Source organism: Triticum aestivum, chromosome 3B (genome assembly GCF_018294505.1).
Source record: "Triticum aestivum cultivar Chinese Spring chromosome 3B, IWGSC CS RefSeq v2.1, whole genome shotgun sequence".
Taxonomy (NCBI): domain Eukaryota; kingdom Viridiplantae; phylum Streptophyta; class Magnoliopsida; order Poales; family Poaceae; genus Triticum; species Triticum aestivum.
In genome coordinates this window covers 802,947,439-802,963,236 of record NC_057801.1, presented here as the reverse complement: position 1 = coordinate 802,963,236, position 15,798 = coordinate 802,947,439, and the positions used below count along the sequence as shown (strand labels likewise).

The 15,798-nt window shown below is 43.3% G+C and overlaps 1 protein-coding gene across 1 annotated transcript; it reads left to right on the top strand.

Moving 5' to 3' along the window:
- Positions 1-11,370: 11,370 nt before the first annotated feature.
- On the top strand, positions 11,371-12,186 carry LOC123066706 (probable NADPH:quinone oxidoreductase 1). The gene is made up of 2 exons (XM_044489742.1): positions 11,371-11,556; positions 11,631-12,186. The coding sequence occupies exons 1-2, from the start codon at positions 11,457-11,459 to the stop codon at positions 12,137-12,139; spliced, it is 609 nt and encodes a 202-aa protein (XP_044345677.1). The 5' UTR covers positions 11,371-11,456; the 3' UTR covers positions 12,140-12,186.
- Positions 12,187-15,798: the final 3,612 nt, after the last annotated feature.

Sequence of the window (15,798 nt, the reverse complement as noted above, 5' to 3'; positions counted from 1 at the left end):
ATAGAGCTACCATTACAAATAGAGGACGATGACTAGTTCCTTGAGCGCTTGTTGGCTCCTCCCCCCTCTTGACGGAGATCTTCTTCACCTTCCTAGGAAGAGGAACCCGCGCTGGCTCCGGCTCCGGCTCCGGCTCCGGTTCCTCCACGTCATCCACATCGTCATCCAAACAGTCATCCAAAGCCACCATCCGCGAGGTGCCGACCGTCCTTTTGCCTCTTTGGGTGAAGTCTTCAGGTGTGTATTTGTTGATTCCCTTCCTAGGCTTTAACATGTATGCAGACCGAACATGGTACGTCCCCTCATCAGCAACCTATGCATCAACAAAAGATATGGAAAGACCGTGCATGAGGATATAGTTAGCAATGCATGAACAATTGGATATATGCTCATGCCATAACTCTTGGGTGATCACACCCACATCCTCATCCTCCAAAGGATCACCATGGCCTTGGCCTGAAGTGGGATCTGATGGTGTCGCCGACCTAGACCGTTCTGGTGATACATACTCTGGGTCACGACAACCGAAAAGGTTTGATAGCCGCCTTAACTTTTGGCCCTGGCGCTGCAACATGTACAAGTGAATGAGACATTGAACGTAGCAAAACATGTTAAGTGCTAGTTTGAAGGAGATGTGAACCTTAATGAATGCTCGAAGTGGACCTTCCCCATCACTTTTGCCAGCCGGGATTGTTTCCAGAATAGTCTCGGTCTCATCAGCCGCTTTCTTGATCTGGGCACGCTATGAACAGAAACAGTATTAACGTATTAGGCAAGCGAAATGAGAATAGTGCGAATGGAAAAGCAAAAAAGGGTAAATACCACAAAGTTCATCATTGGAGCTGAAGGGATCACTGAGTTGCCTTTCCTGACTAATGTGTTGTACTGGTGCTGGTCTAGCTCATCAAAAACGGTCGGATCTTCCAAGATCTCATCAGCATACGCCGACTTGCATACCTCCACACGGGTACTTGCAAGAAACCATGTGAGATAGTTGTTGAACACGATCGGGCAGTGCTCACGAAGCTGGGCTCGTTTTCCAGCCTAGCTTGCTCCACACTAAGCGCAAACTGTACGACATACTTCCTGTGATGCTTGGCCCAATCCTTGATCTTCCATTGCTTTTTCCTATCCAACCTGCAAGTTAGAAACAGAATATTACCACCATTGAAACCGCCGAGAAGCCGTTAAGTGTAGTTAGAAACAGAAACTTACCCGTGTAGCACCTTGTCCGTGTCCTGCCACTCCGGCGGAAATGACTCGAACAAACCAAACTGGTGGAACACCCGATGTGGCAGGTGAAGCTCAACCGCCCAGTTGCATATGAGTGGGCACCACATATGCCAGAGATCCCTATCCCTAGTGCACATCGAATTCAACCTGAACTCTATAGGGTTACCAAAACTCTCTCCTTTTCCATACGGCTCCCATTCCACCTGCAAAATGGGATAGAATGAAAAATTGATATCGAGTTACGATAGAAGCATGATAATCACTTATGCAATGTCGATTCACCTGCTCAGGCGTGACCCTATCCAGCTCGCTCTTGTACAACTTGTACATGACCAACGGATCATTCGTCGTCTCATTTAACACATCCCACTTGTAAGCCCAAGTGGGGCGCCGTAGTGGGTCGTTTTTGTCGTCCCAATCCTCCTACTTCACGGTCTTCGGTTGTCCAACTGGCAAACACTCCCAGCTCCATATGTAAAGTGCGAGCATACAACCACCAATACCTCCAGATGGCCTACAACAGGCTTCGTCCAGCTGCACATAAAAGAGAACATGGTTGAATTAACAGCAAGATCGCATTGATAATGTAGCAATGAAGTGAGAAGGAAACAACTTCATACTTGTCGATACAAGTAAGCCAGTGCCGCCGAACCCCAACTTCATTTGCTATCGAAGACGGTCAACGCCTTCAGCCACATCCATGGAGCATTCTTGCCTGTGCCATCAGCAAACATAGTCCCGGATATCACGTACCACATGTAGACACGAGCATATGTCTTCACCGTGTCCTCATTAGCATCCTCAGGGCAAGTACCAAAGTTCGATGTAATCCACGTGAAAGGAGCACTGGCTGCGACTCTTTCCTTCTTCTTGTCTTCTGCTTCTGGTTCTCGAGGCTCCGGAGGAACCATACCGATAAGGGCATGCATCTGCGTGCGCCACCCATCAGAATCGGTGTTCATACATAAAGGGTTCCCATCGATAGGAAGACCGGTGATCATAGCCATATCCTGGAGCGTCACGGTCATCTCCCCGGTCCGAAGATGGAAAGTGTGTGTCTCCGGCCTCCAATGATCAATAAGCGCGGTGAGTGCTGCAGCATTGTTGGGTGGCGTCGACCAACTGACCAACTGAATGAAAGGGAGAAGTCCTGTCTCCCTTACATACGGTGTGTACCGCTCATCATAGCGCATCCACCCAAGGGTGACCCCGTGAGACCGAAGCTTCAAAGGTGCAAGCTCCTACAAACAAACAAACAAATCATTACATATGGGGCATTTGTGTTTGAAATAAACATGAAATTCGTAACACCGGCAACTTTCATTATTACCCGCTGCTCCACCGACATAGCATACGACCGGTGTTGTTTGTCCCAGTGATCATCGAGAAGCCAAACCATCCTAACAATTTAAAAAAAAACTTTCTTATCAACACAAATATCTTTTGAATACAAATAAACTAAAGCACGCCTACTAGATGCAAAATTCAAAGCATATGTATCCAAAGCATTCTTGTCAAAACAAATATAAGTTCAACACAAATAAACTAAACTAGGCCTACTTCATACAAATAAACTTTTCCATAGAAATAACATGTCAACCTATGTATCCAACCATATTTTTTCAAAAAATTAAACTAAACTAGGGTTCCCGAAATCAAACAAACAAGAGTTCTAACACATGCAAGATTATAATACATGCAAGATTCTAATCTAATCAAATCAAACAAAGGTTTCCCAAATCTTTAAAATAGTATATTTTCTATGGATAGAAAGAAGGGGATCGGAGGAGAGTACCTTCTAGGATGGATTGGTGACGAAATGCACAGACCAAATAGTCGGATCTGAAGGATTTGGGAGAGGGGATTGAGAGGGGGAGTGGATAGGGCTGCCGCCGCGGTTTCTTTTGTTCTTCTGTAACTGCTGCAATGGGGTGGGTGGGGGAGGAGAGGGCCACCGCGGCTGGATCTAACTCACAGTGCAGCGCCCGACGGCTATGCGCTGCACATTATATGTGTGGCGCCTAGCTCCGAGGTGTTGCACTGCTGGGTGCGGGGCCCAGGCCTGCCACGGTGGACTGGTGTGCAACGCCCGCGTGCTAGGTGTTGCACCGTAGGGTGTAGCGCCTGCATGGTGGGCGCTGCACAAAAAGGTCAGGGACGTGAAATTGTTTCACGATCAGTTCATTCTGTGATTTGATTTCGTCCCAAGGTCAAAATTGTCAAATTTGCCTACAAAACAAGACCAAGATCTGCGTGAGGTCATGTCAGGGAGTACATGTCAGGTCCAGACAATTTTATGCCTCCAACATTACTCTTCTTTTGTCTATGGACGGGGCCGAACGTCTAAAATTACCAACTCTGTCCCCAAATCGAGGGGAGGAATAGGGGATTCGGGACAGTCTGTCAGGCTCACTATCAGCCGGATCACGCCTCCCCACACTAGTAGAAAAAGAAGCATCAGAAGCGGCCCCGAAAGGGGTTATGTTCCTAGGTTACAAAGCCGTATATAATAATCCAGCGACGACTGTTATTTTGGTGCCGGTCCAGTTGGAAATTTGGAACTGCCTGCAGTAATTCTTGGAGGTAGTTGAAGATTTGAAGCCAACAACAGTAAGGAAGTATTCGAGGAGGTTTCATAATTAGAAACGCCCACATGTTTCCAACACCAATGTATTCAGCTATGCCCCTTTCCTCAACCCATAAAATCACACCGCGGGATGTCAGATCTGGCGCCGGCAAGCCTCTCCATCAGAGGCATGTAGTCGTGGCCTAGCTTGCGATCCCGTGCCATCACCATGGTGTATCACCGTGCCGCGCTGTGCAGCATCGCCATGGTTGTCGGTGTGTCTCGTGTCTCCACCTCACACAAAAGGACCAAGGTTAGGCATCTCAAATGCATCCCCCCCATTTTCGAGGCGATGAGGAGCAATGCTGGGAAGCAGAAGGGTCAGAGGTGGGGGAAGGGAATTGGTAAATGGAGGGGTCCATGGTAGGCAGAGGGTACCGGGAGAAATCAATCACATTGGGAAGCGGAGGAGTATGTCCAACCAGTGCTTCAGTTTCCAACAGCCCTCCCACTTCCCCCACTCCTCCCATAACCGACTCTTCATTTACATCCCCTCTCCTCTCTTATGTGCTCCTTTCTTCCCCCTCACACATTTCTCTCTCTCTCTCTCTCTCTCTCTCTCTCTCTCTCACTATTTCTTCTTTAGAGTAGTTCATGAGGTTCGTTGTATGATTATTTGATATTTGATTGAGTCTACATAGTGCACTTTTATATTGGTTTTGTTCTTTATTTGAAGTAAACATGTCCATCAAATCTCTGTGATTCTGATTGGGGAGCATTGATCCTCGTAAGACCTGATAGTCCCCAAATACAGTGAGTATTGTCGTACCTTCCAAAGTTGAGATGATAAGTATGGAGTGTCAAACCGGAAATGAGCTAAAGCTAGGATTCATATTCTCTCATTCTATCTGCCAATGACACAACCATATGTACACTGAACGTTTACTCTACCAAGACTATAAAACTAAAAGTACTTTGTGGGTATCAAAGGGATAGTTTGTAAGATAATAAAGTACAACAAAATAAAAGTTTGTTGTTGTAATGTAAACGCACAATAAAAATAAAAGATAGCGGGTGTGGAGCAGCGGTGATAGGTATTGCGAAATTGTCCCTAGGAAATTGGCTATGATACTAGATCGATAACCATGCATTGCAGTTTTATGTGTGTGTGTGTGTGGGGGGGGGGGGGGGGGGGGGGGGGTTGGGCGCTATGCTAACATGCATCAAAAGCCACTTTTATTGTCAATGTGTAAATATGATTGGAATCCTAGCAACCATTTGCAACTACTAAGAATTAATTAAGGTAAGCTAAGCTTGGATCATCCTTGCTGTTAAGAGTTGAGGTGCCATCCGGGCAGAAAGAAGGAGTGGCCAGGGTCATGCTCGGTTGGTTTGAGTCGATGTCAGCATGGGAGACCGGAGTGTTAAACTTTATCATGTTTTTGGGGGCCATCAACGTCTGGCAGAAAGTTGTGGCCAACTTTAAGGGATTTGAGGGTTTCGTCCAAATCTGGTTGTCAAACCAACGTTGTTTTACAAGAAGATTATTTTACCCAGTACTAGAAATTCCATTGTCACCGCAGAAACATTGAATTGTTAAAGCCAGGGGCGGAGCCCATTGGTCCGACCCTGATGCACAGGAATACGGCTTCTGAAAAAAATAGTAGTAACTATCACGTAAAAAGGCCTGTGCATCAGGTTGGCCCAAGAGCAGTGCATCGGATCTGTCTTTCCAGCCCGATGCAAACCTACAAAATGAATTGCTGGCTTGCTACCGATCACACACAATGCAGTTTTCTTCCCAGCCCAAGTCACGGACGCTGCACACTTTATCGATTGTTTCGATTAGTCTTCCCTCTGTATACGCGCATGTGCTTAGCCCTTCCATACAGCTCGCGCAAGGTCAAAGGCGGCGATAGAGAAGCCGGACGCCGGAGGCTGCAGTGGCCACCACCATGGGCACGCCTGAATCCCGACGCAGTAACGCCACGCGAGGATGCTACACGACGCAATTTCGTATCCGGCCGGTCCGTCTCTCGGGAATTCTATGTTATGTTCAATCGTCAATTTCATCCAATAGATTGCAAACTAGTCAAATTCTGGTATCGTCCTTGCCTTGCTTGTTCTATTTTACAAATTTCAACCATTATTATAAACTTGTAGCCAACAGATTAAATCCCTAGGTTTTTGGCAAAACGGGAGCATTTTCTAGGGTTGTAACTTCTAATTAAGATATACTTTATTTGCTTATACAAGTTTCCATACTGTGGACAAGTGGTTGAGTATTTCATGGCTCCGAGGTAGGAACATATAAAAGGTAATTCTCAAATTTTAGCCATTTAAATACTTTCCCAGGGCATCTATAATACATAAATAGTTCATCCCCACTATCTTATTTCTCTTAACATGCAAGCTATCCACAGAAATGTAGCCACATGAGCAATCCACTCACAAATCAATGAATCATTGATGTAATTGTCTTTCTTTCAAGTGTGTAGCCATCCTTTGGCCATCGAAGCGACCTGCAACTTCTCTTTCGCCTTCCATAAAACTGACGAATCAATCTACCTTCCACGGACTACCGTTACTTCCGGACCATAAAAGTCCACTAGCACAAGCCTGTGCCCATTGGGCCATTGGGCCTGCCGCATCCTAAACCTGTGTCACTCCCACATCTCTCGGGCTCGTCATCTTCATCTCTCTGTGTCCCCTTCTGCTCTCGCCGACAGCTACCACGCGGCGCAACGCTCCTCCGCCCTAACCTCATGTCGCCTATGTGTTCCTTGCTGTTGGGGGAAGTGGTCGCCTACGATCTGCCGTGTCGTATTATCGACCTATGGCTGCAAAGCGGTTCCTGGGCCTGCGGCCGCGTCCTGCCCGGAGAAGTCGCTGGCCGTGACATCCTCCCCAGCGGCGGCGAGGCCGCGAGGCACTGGTGGAAGCAGTCGACACACAGGTGGCTGAACGAGGTGAGACCAGTGGAGGATAGGCTGCAGCACACATTCTTCTGTACTTGCAGGGGTTCCTCATTGCTGCCGCAACTACGTCCCCATGCAAAGTGTCATTACCGCGTGAAGTCCATGTTATGACTCCTGACCATCGTGTCCGTGCAGTGGACTCTCCCTTCCCCGTCACAATTTTTTTAGTACAACTTATGAAGATGTAACGACTGATAAAAAAGATGGTGTTTTGCAGTATCGTACATCATGGTTTGATCTGCTAAAACTTTATGCAACTACTAAAAGGACTGATTCGAGTAAGTGCACGGGAATTCATTTATGTGCATATGTCTGTCGTTCAATGGCTCAAGTTAATAAGAAAGATGCTCCCCTTATTTTTTAGCTTCAGTTTGCCCTCTAGATGCCCCATCTGTATTCTGCTAAAGATCTTTATGTATGCACATGATAACATTGTAGATGATCTTGATTCTTCCTGGAAAGGGACACTGAAGTCACCGTCCTCTTTCTTCTTATTTTAGCTGTTAAACAAAATAACTCAAACAGTTTGGAAGTGATGTGTTAGTTGGTGCAGTCTAACTCTGAACTTTCTATTAATTTTCATTTTCTTACAGAATATAACTTCCCAATCACGCAACAACCTGAAGGTATTCTGTGGTGCAGCCTATTTTATGGATGCGTATTTTATGAATAATAACAGTAGTATCTTGATGTTAGAGGTTACTTTTTCTGTATTCTGCAGTTTCCTTTCTGTGATTTTCACGTGTTAATATACAGTGTATTTGGCTTCAACATGTATGCATGCCGCTACTGACTCTCCTACTTATAGCATTGTCAAATATGAGGATAATGAAGGAAGGTAAAGATATTTTTCCTTACCATGGCTATATACATGGTGTCAACTGGTATTTCCATGTATCCCTATTTTTCTAACTGGTTTGTATTTTTAAAGGTAATAAAACCATTTGAACAGTTTAATACCACTTATTTATTACACACATGCCCATTTATGCATTGTGGAATAGCATATCGAATTGAATATGAAATTTTTACTGTCCACTCGATGTATTGGTGAGCGAGAATGTAGATGGAAATGGTTGTACATAGTATAGAATTTAAAATTGTAGACAAGTGCAGTATTTTAATTCTTCTCTATTTCTCATTCAGTCTCAAATCTCAACTACAAATTCTCCTGCATATGCATGGAAGAATGGATGGACCTTGAGAGCTCCGCTACTGCATTTTTGCAAGCTTCGCAGCACTTTGATGATAACATTTTTGTAAAGATAACCACCCATTAGCAGTGGATTACTTTGTTAGTTTTTTCTGTAGAGTTATGCTATGTAGATATGTTTAGAAGGTGAAGCCTTGTGACTCTTGTTTTTTTACGAACAGAAGCCTTACGACTATCAGGACTAATGATATTTATATCACATTCTTTACCTCCTCATGTGAGATGGATAAAGGTAAATGTACATTGGAGATCTAATGTAGATTGCACACAGTCAAGATGTGGGTTTATATATTATAGTTGTAGCTTGAAATTTTTTTCCCTTGAGGATGACGCGGACTTGGTAGCTTATAGTGAAGCTTTAAACCAGTTGCTTTCATGTGTGATCTGATTGTTTGTCTATTGTGCAAACTTTGAATCAAATAAGTAGAAGGATCAATCTTACTTACATATGTGTACCAATGTCATTCCAAAGATCATTGTCAAAGCAAAATCATTTTTTCATTATTCTGCTGATCATTCTAGGACAGTCAGTTTGCAGAGTACAACATCAATTTTAGGCAATATTTTCCGCAACAACGTGCAGGGAATCATCTAGTTTTATAATGTTCTACTCCCGTTGAGACACTTATTTTGGGACGGAGGGAGTACTTGAATGTTCATTCTATTTTTATTATCTTATATATAGGTTATTAAACCTTTGATGTTTCATGATATATTTTAATATTTGGTAATTCAAGACACCCTTTTCAAGTAATTTTATCTTTGTTTTTATCATTATAGTTAGCATTTTATTGCCTAAATTTTATTTTTATATATCATATTTTGTGATGTCTGAAAGTCTATGCTAGAAGCTGTGGACACACCTTTATTCAATACATCATTGCTTGAATTTTTACACCATGTTAAAGTGGTGCATCAGGGTAAATTTATTTTTTTAAACACTAAACTATATACAAAGACTATAGACTTTAGGATCTACAAAAATGTCATGATGGTGTTGTGGTAGGCCTTTCGAGTGAGAGTAATGAGATCATGGGATTGAATCCCCATACAAAAGAGGTATTTTGCGGCAGTAAAGAATGATTCTTAACCATTGTCAAGCACAAGGACAAAATCTCGGTATTCAGGTTTCGAAATATATTTTTATCTAAAACAGAGATTTTTGGAAACCAAATGTTCCCTATTCAACCTGCTTTGTTTGGTAAAAGAACAAATTATTGCGCCAAATTTCAGGATCTTAGCCTGGGTGGGAAAATAATTTCCAACCACACAACACGCTATTTGATTCATATAGCCAAAACATTTGATATTATTACAACAATATATTAATTAATACTTTTTGTATGAACACCATTAAATCTACGTTCATATATTCATCCTTGTGTGTGTGTGTGTGTGTGTGTGTGTGTGTGTGTGTGTGTGTGTGTGTGTAAATGGTTAATTGTGTTAGTTCATGGTACAATGAGACCATAGTGTAGAAATGCAATTATGCTCTACAAACCAAACACATAAAGCAACTTAGATACACCACCAAAGAGATCAATACAAATGGGTCAACTGCCTTTAAAAATGCAATGGGTACAATGAGACCACAATGTAGAAATGCAGTTATGATCTCCAAACCAATCACTATAAAATGCCTTAGACAACACAATTAATTGTGTGTGTAAACAGTTAGTTATGTTACTTCATGGTACAACAAGACCACACTGTACAAATGTAGTTATGAGCTCCAAACCAATCACATAGAACGACTTAGATACAACACCTATGAGATAAATACAATGGGTCAACTACCTTTAAAAATATACCGTGTGCCAAGAACGCCTTAAGAGACGGTGCAATAGAAGTTCATGAAGGTTAATACTTTGTGTTCAAGAAGTTTATGAACGCGCTAAGAGACAATGCAGTAGAAGTTCATGAAGTACTTTGTGTGCTAAGAGGCAACAATGGTTATTTTAGAATAGTCGCATGTTAAATAAATGATGGAATTATCGATAGATCGGAAGTTTTATCATGAAATAAATGAATGATTATGTCTTTAACACATTGCATTGAATTATTTGACCGAAATACTCCCTCCGTCCGCGAATAAGTGTACTTCTAGCTTTTGTCCTAAGTCAAAGTTTTAAAACTTTGACCAACTATATACAAAAAAGTAGTAACATATATGATATCAAATTGATATATTATGAAAATACATTTCAAAACAGATCTAGTGATACTAATTTAGTGTCATAAATGCTGCTACTTTTTTTCATAAAGTTGGTCAAAGTTTTAAAACTTTGACTTAAGACAAAAGCTAGAAGTACACTTATTTGCGGACGGAGGGAGTAAGCATCTGCTCTCTTCCTTTTCCCGCAGCCTCTCTGGCCTCCTCCCCTCTCCTTCTTGGCCTTGTTAGTGGCAAGTTGGGCTATGATCCAGTGGGTGGGGTATCCATCTAGGTAGAGCAGCCGTTTGTACTTTGCCGTTCTTGACCTACATTAGTTTTGCAACAAGTTGCACCTCAGTTAGGTAGTCACTAAAAAATTCCGTGATAGACACCAGATTCTAAAAAAATTGTTAACGGATTTCTTTTCATAAGTCCTCCTATTTGACGATAGCCAAGATTTCACACAAGTTGGAGCGTAGTGGGCGGCCATCTCTGGCAATGTCTGGTCCAATGAATGGTTTTCTATCTTTGTTTTTTGAGACGGGTTTCCAGTGTTTTTGTACGTAGTTAAATATTTAAAATTATATTTATAATAATTAAAAATATATAAAAATGGCCACCTTGTGTTTAGAAAAATAGTTTGTGCGGGTATATATTCATCACACACACACACACACACACACACACACACAAACATATTACATATATTAAAAAATGTTTACCATATATTGAAAAAATATTTATTGTATAAAGAAAATAAAAAAAATGGCGCAAAAGGAGAAAATCGGAATAGATACCAAGAGATATACAAACGAGAAGACCTTTATTATCTGCACAAGGCCGGCCTTATGAGACCCGCAACATGATATCCAGCGACGGCGAGGCGAGTGACGCCATCGATGAGGTCTGAATACTACGGCTGCTGGCCGTCTCGCTCAAAGTGCAGCGGTTGTTGGCCGTATACTCACGTGCAGTGCTTACACATGCATCCATGAGTAATATTGTTCCTACATTAGGCAACTATATAAGAAACATGATGCCATCGATGACGATCTCATACCTTTCCACTACTGACCGGTACAGGTCAAGAATTCACTCTCTTTGTCCAACCAGACACAGTGGACACGTCAACGAATCCGACGTTCGCGATGAACTGGCTGAGATCGATTCTGCTCGTCTATTTAAGGCAGCCGTCTCCTCCTCCAATGGACCGCATTCACCTGATCTAGCTCAACACCGGGCCAGTAAACCCAAGCAGCCACTCACTCTCCGGTTATCACTGACACAGCAACCAAGCTCGATACGAGGAAAATGGAAGCCATTGCGGCCTCGGCGAAGCCCACCCTCCGCGTGGCCGCTCTCAGCGGCTCCCTCCGCAACAACTCGTGGCACCACGGCCTCATCCGTGCCGGTACGTACGCATACATTTTACATGGATTTATACTTTGCATGCACTGCTGTGCTGACTGCACCTTGCATGCGTAGCCGAGGAGCTGTGCGAGGAGTGCATGCCTGGGCTGCGCATCGACCACGTCGACATCTCCGGCCTGCCCATGGCCAACCCGGACCTGGAGACCGACGGCGGCAACGGCTTCCCGCAGGCCGTCGAGGCCTTCCGCGACAGGATCAGCGCCGCCGACTGCTTCCTCTTTGCCTCGCCCGAGTACAACTACTCCGTCACCGGCTCGCTCAAGAACGCGCTGGACTGGGCGTCCAGAGGCACGCACAAGTGCTGGGCGGACAAGGCGGCGGCGATCGTCTGCGCGGGGGGCGACTTCGGCGGGGGCAGGGCGTCGCTCCACCTGCGCGAGATCGGGATATACCTGGACCTGCACTTCATCAACAAGCCGGAGCTCCACATCAGGGCGTACGAGGACCCGCCCAAGTTCGACGGCGAGGGGAACCTCATCGACGCCCAAGCCAGGGAGCGGCTCAAGAAGGTGCTCCTCTCGCTGCAGGCCTTCACGCTCAGGCTGCAACGCACGGAGAATTGACTCAAGATCGAATAAATTTGGCACCAAAGCATCCTAAATAATCTGCATTTCAGCTCAGATGTTCACTTTTAGTTTGGGCTATGGCCCTGGTTTCGTTAGTCTGAGCAATTTTACTTCGTATTCGTGTAATTGTATTTTGTACTTCCATGAAATAAAAAGAAGATGCTGCTACTGTAAGCAGCCTGCTTATTAACTCTCCGGAGAGTTGCTCTCGTGTGTGTTGGACTTTTTTTTTTCCCCAGTACATTAGCTATTTAGCTTCATAAATCAAGCACTTCTCTGATTATTCGACTAATGCGAATGTGCCATGATTTGGATCTATGCGCTAATCGATCATAATCCCACCATCATTTTTGTTATTAATTTTTTGTGCCTGTCATACTGGGACAGTGGGAACAACAGAGTTTTCTTTTAGAGAAACACTATTATTATGGGGCTATACACGCGGTAGAAAAATTAGGTCAATCGGTTGAGAGATATGGTATGCAACAAGTGAATGTTTCAAACAAGAAATGAATTCAAATTTTCGTATAACGCCCTTCTAATCCAGTCTATCTAATGTCTTTTTCAGGAGCTAAAGGAAATGCATCTGCTCGAATTATTTTTTTCTTAGAGGAAAGGCATGTGCTCAACTTTATAAATAAAGCCACCACGCGGAGTACAACACGAAAACCACAAACACATAAACCCAAACAAGACATCATCACAGGCCAACAACAAAGGCACGCATGCCTGATAAGTTTACGGCACACAGGCCGCCGAGAGAACAACATAGAGGCATGCAGGCCCACAACCTACCTGGATAACATAGAAAACACTCCTAGGCTTGAGCATGAGGATCTGGAGGCCATAGCGAAACAACAGATGCCCGAACCTTCAGAATCAACGGCTCCAAAGCGTCATGATCAAAGGCCCTAGTTAATAATCTCCACTGCCACAAGAAGATAGTCGTTTTAAAGAGAAAAACAACAGGATTGTTAGGAAATACATGCTCAATATTAAACTTGTTCCTAGTAGTCCAGAGCGACCAACATAACACGGCAAACCAAAACATACACCCAAAAGAGGTGAGTGACAACCGGTTTTATGTGTCCGGCACCCGCAGCTCAGGACGGAATGCACGAGAGCTCATCAACAATGAAATTCAACAATAAGGGAGAGACAGGACCCTCTGTCGCAGGCCCTTACCATTGGCAAAGAAATCACTACTTTACAATTAACCGAGACGGTAGTGTGCCCACCGGAGACAAGTTTTATCACCCTGTGCACGAACGCACCCTCAAAACCCTAGGCTAACAAAACTTGGTGAAGGAAGTCCCAACTAACAAAATCATAAGCCTTTTCGACATCTAACTTCAGAATAATGGCTTTGGAACCCCTCACCCCAAGCTCATGAACAATCTCATGCAAGCACATAATGAATGGATAAACCTACCCTTGACAAACGCCGATTGAGTAAGGCTAAGAACACGCTGCACCATAGGAGAGAGACGCATTGCAAACCCCTTTGCCGGGAATTTAGCAAAGCTATTGATAAAAGCGATGGGGCAGAATTGAGAAATCGAGTCAGCACCTTTCACTTTGGGGAGAGAATTCCTTATTTGGCCCTTTCTTAAATTTTGGTTTGGCCCTAAAAATTATTATTTTTCCTTCTTTGACACCATAAATTTATTTTCTTCCTTCCATGACACTTCCGTCATTCTTTGCCGTTAACATCGTCAACTATGACAGGAAAAGTCGTATTTACCCCTGCTTTATAGCACGGTAAAAAAAAGAAAAACCAAACATGGAATAAATTAGATCCTCCAATGGACGAAGGAAGAAAATATCCCAATATGGTAGAGTTTAAATTGGCGCTTTCTCAATATGCAATCAAACATGAATTTGAGTTTGACACCGAAAAGAGTGCACCACATAGGTTCAGTGCTTATTGTTCAAGAAGGGACGAAGATAAGTGTCCATGGAGGATATATGCTTCTACAATGGAAGATGAGTGCGCAGTAATGGTAATTTTCTAACTTTACTCATGTGTGCTTATTTTGTGGTCATGATCTTTACTATAGTACTAATTTTCTATGTTAATCATTTGTTGGTGAGAAAGAACCCTTGTGTTCATGATTTCTCTACTACAAAAAGAAAAAGAAGTTGAAGAATGCAAACAAGCGGTGGATATGTGAGCACGTGAAGGACTAGCTAATTGAGGATGCAACTCTAGGACCAAAGGCATTGCGAAAGAGGCTTAAAGAGCATCATGGAATCAACATCAACTCTAAGAGAGTCTATATTGGTAAGCTTCTAGCCTTGAAGGAACTATATGGTGATTGGGATACAAGGTTTGATAATCTGTATAGTTTCAAGGCGCAAATTGAAAGTTGTTGCCCCGGTAGCATAGTGATCCTTGATCATTACACCGTAAAAGATAAAATCAGATTTAAAAGAATTTTTGTCGCTTTGAATCCTTGCATCGACGGGTTCCTTAATGGCTGCATGCCATACTTGGCAGTAGATAGCACCTTCCTGACAGGCAAGTTCAAAGGGCAGCTGGCTAGTGCTACTGCCATTGATAGCCATAGTTGGATGTATCCAGTTTGTATGGGTGTTTTCGATTCTGGAACTAATGAGAATTGGATCTGGTTCATGCAAATGGTTAGACAAGCCATAGGATCCCCAAGGGGTTTAACCATATGCACCGATGCTGGGCAACCAGTGATGGCAGGTGTAAAAGAAGTGTTCCCAGAGGCTGAACATAGGGAATGTATGTTTCACCTGGTGTCCAACTTCAAGAAGAAGTTTCATGAAAAGGTGTTTGATGACCACCTTTGGCCTGCTGCTTACTCATGGAACCCATATATATTTGAAAAACAATTGGGTTGCAATGGACTTAGCAAAGCCAGCGGCAACTGTATATCTTAGGAGGTGGCACACTAGGTTGTGGTCTAGGAGTATGTTCTCAACAATTTCCAAGGTGGATTACGTTACAAACAACTTGGCTGAGTGCTTCAATATTTGGATTAAGCACCACAAGTCCTTGAACATGGACGACTTCTTTGATAAGGTTAGGCAGATGATTATGATCATGTGGAATCGAAGGAGAAAAGTAGCAAGGAAGTTGGTTGGGTTGATTCTTCCCCACATAATTAAGAAGTCGAATGCAAAGACTAGAGAATTAAACTTGGAGGTGGTAGAAATCTCGGAAGAAGTCACTAAAGTGACAGCATTGGGAGGCAGCGGCTTTAGGTTTGTGGTCAACTTTCTTGACATGACATGTTCTTGTAGACAATGGCAAGTTTCTGGCCTTCCTTCCAAACATGGTCTAGAATTTATCACATCTCTTATCAATGCACACATACAAAATTATGTGGACTTTTATTACTCCATTGACAAATTTAGAGCAGCCTATGACCAACTAATTCCCGCCATGGTTGACAAGAACCAATGGCCTAAATCTGACCATGGATTCTTCATGTTTCCACCACTACTAAAATCCATGGCATAAAACTGAGAGGTATAAAGGCTGCGGTGAGAAGAAAAGAAAAAGCGGCCAACACTTATGCCCTATTTGTAAGGACTATGGGCATCATTGGCATAAATGCAAGAAGGGTAACCAAGATGACATTGCTGCTATTTTAGCTGTGAGGTGATAAATTTAATTGTGTAAC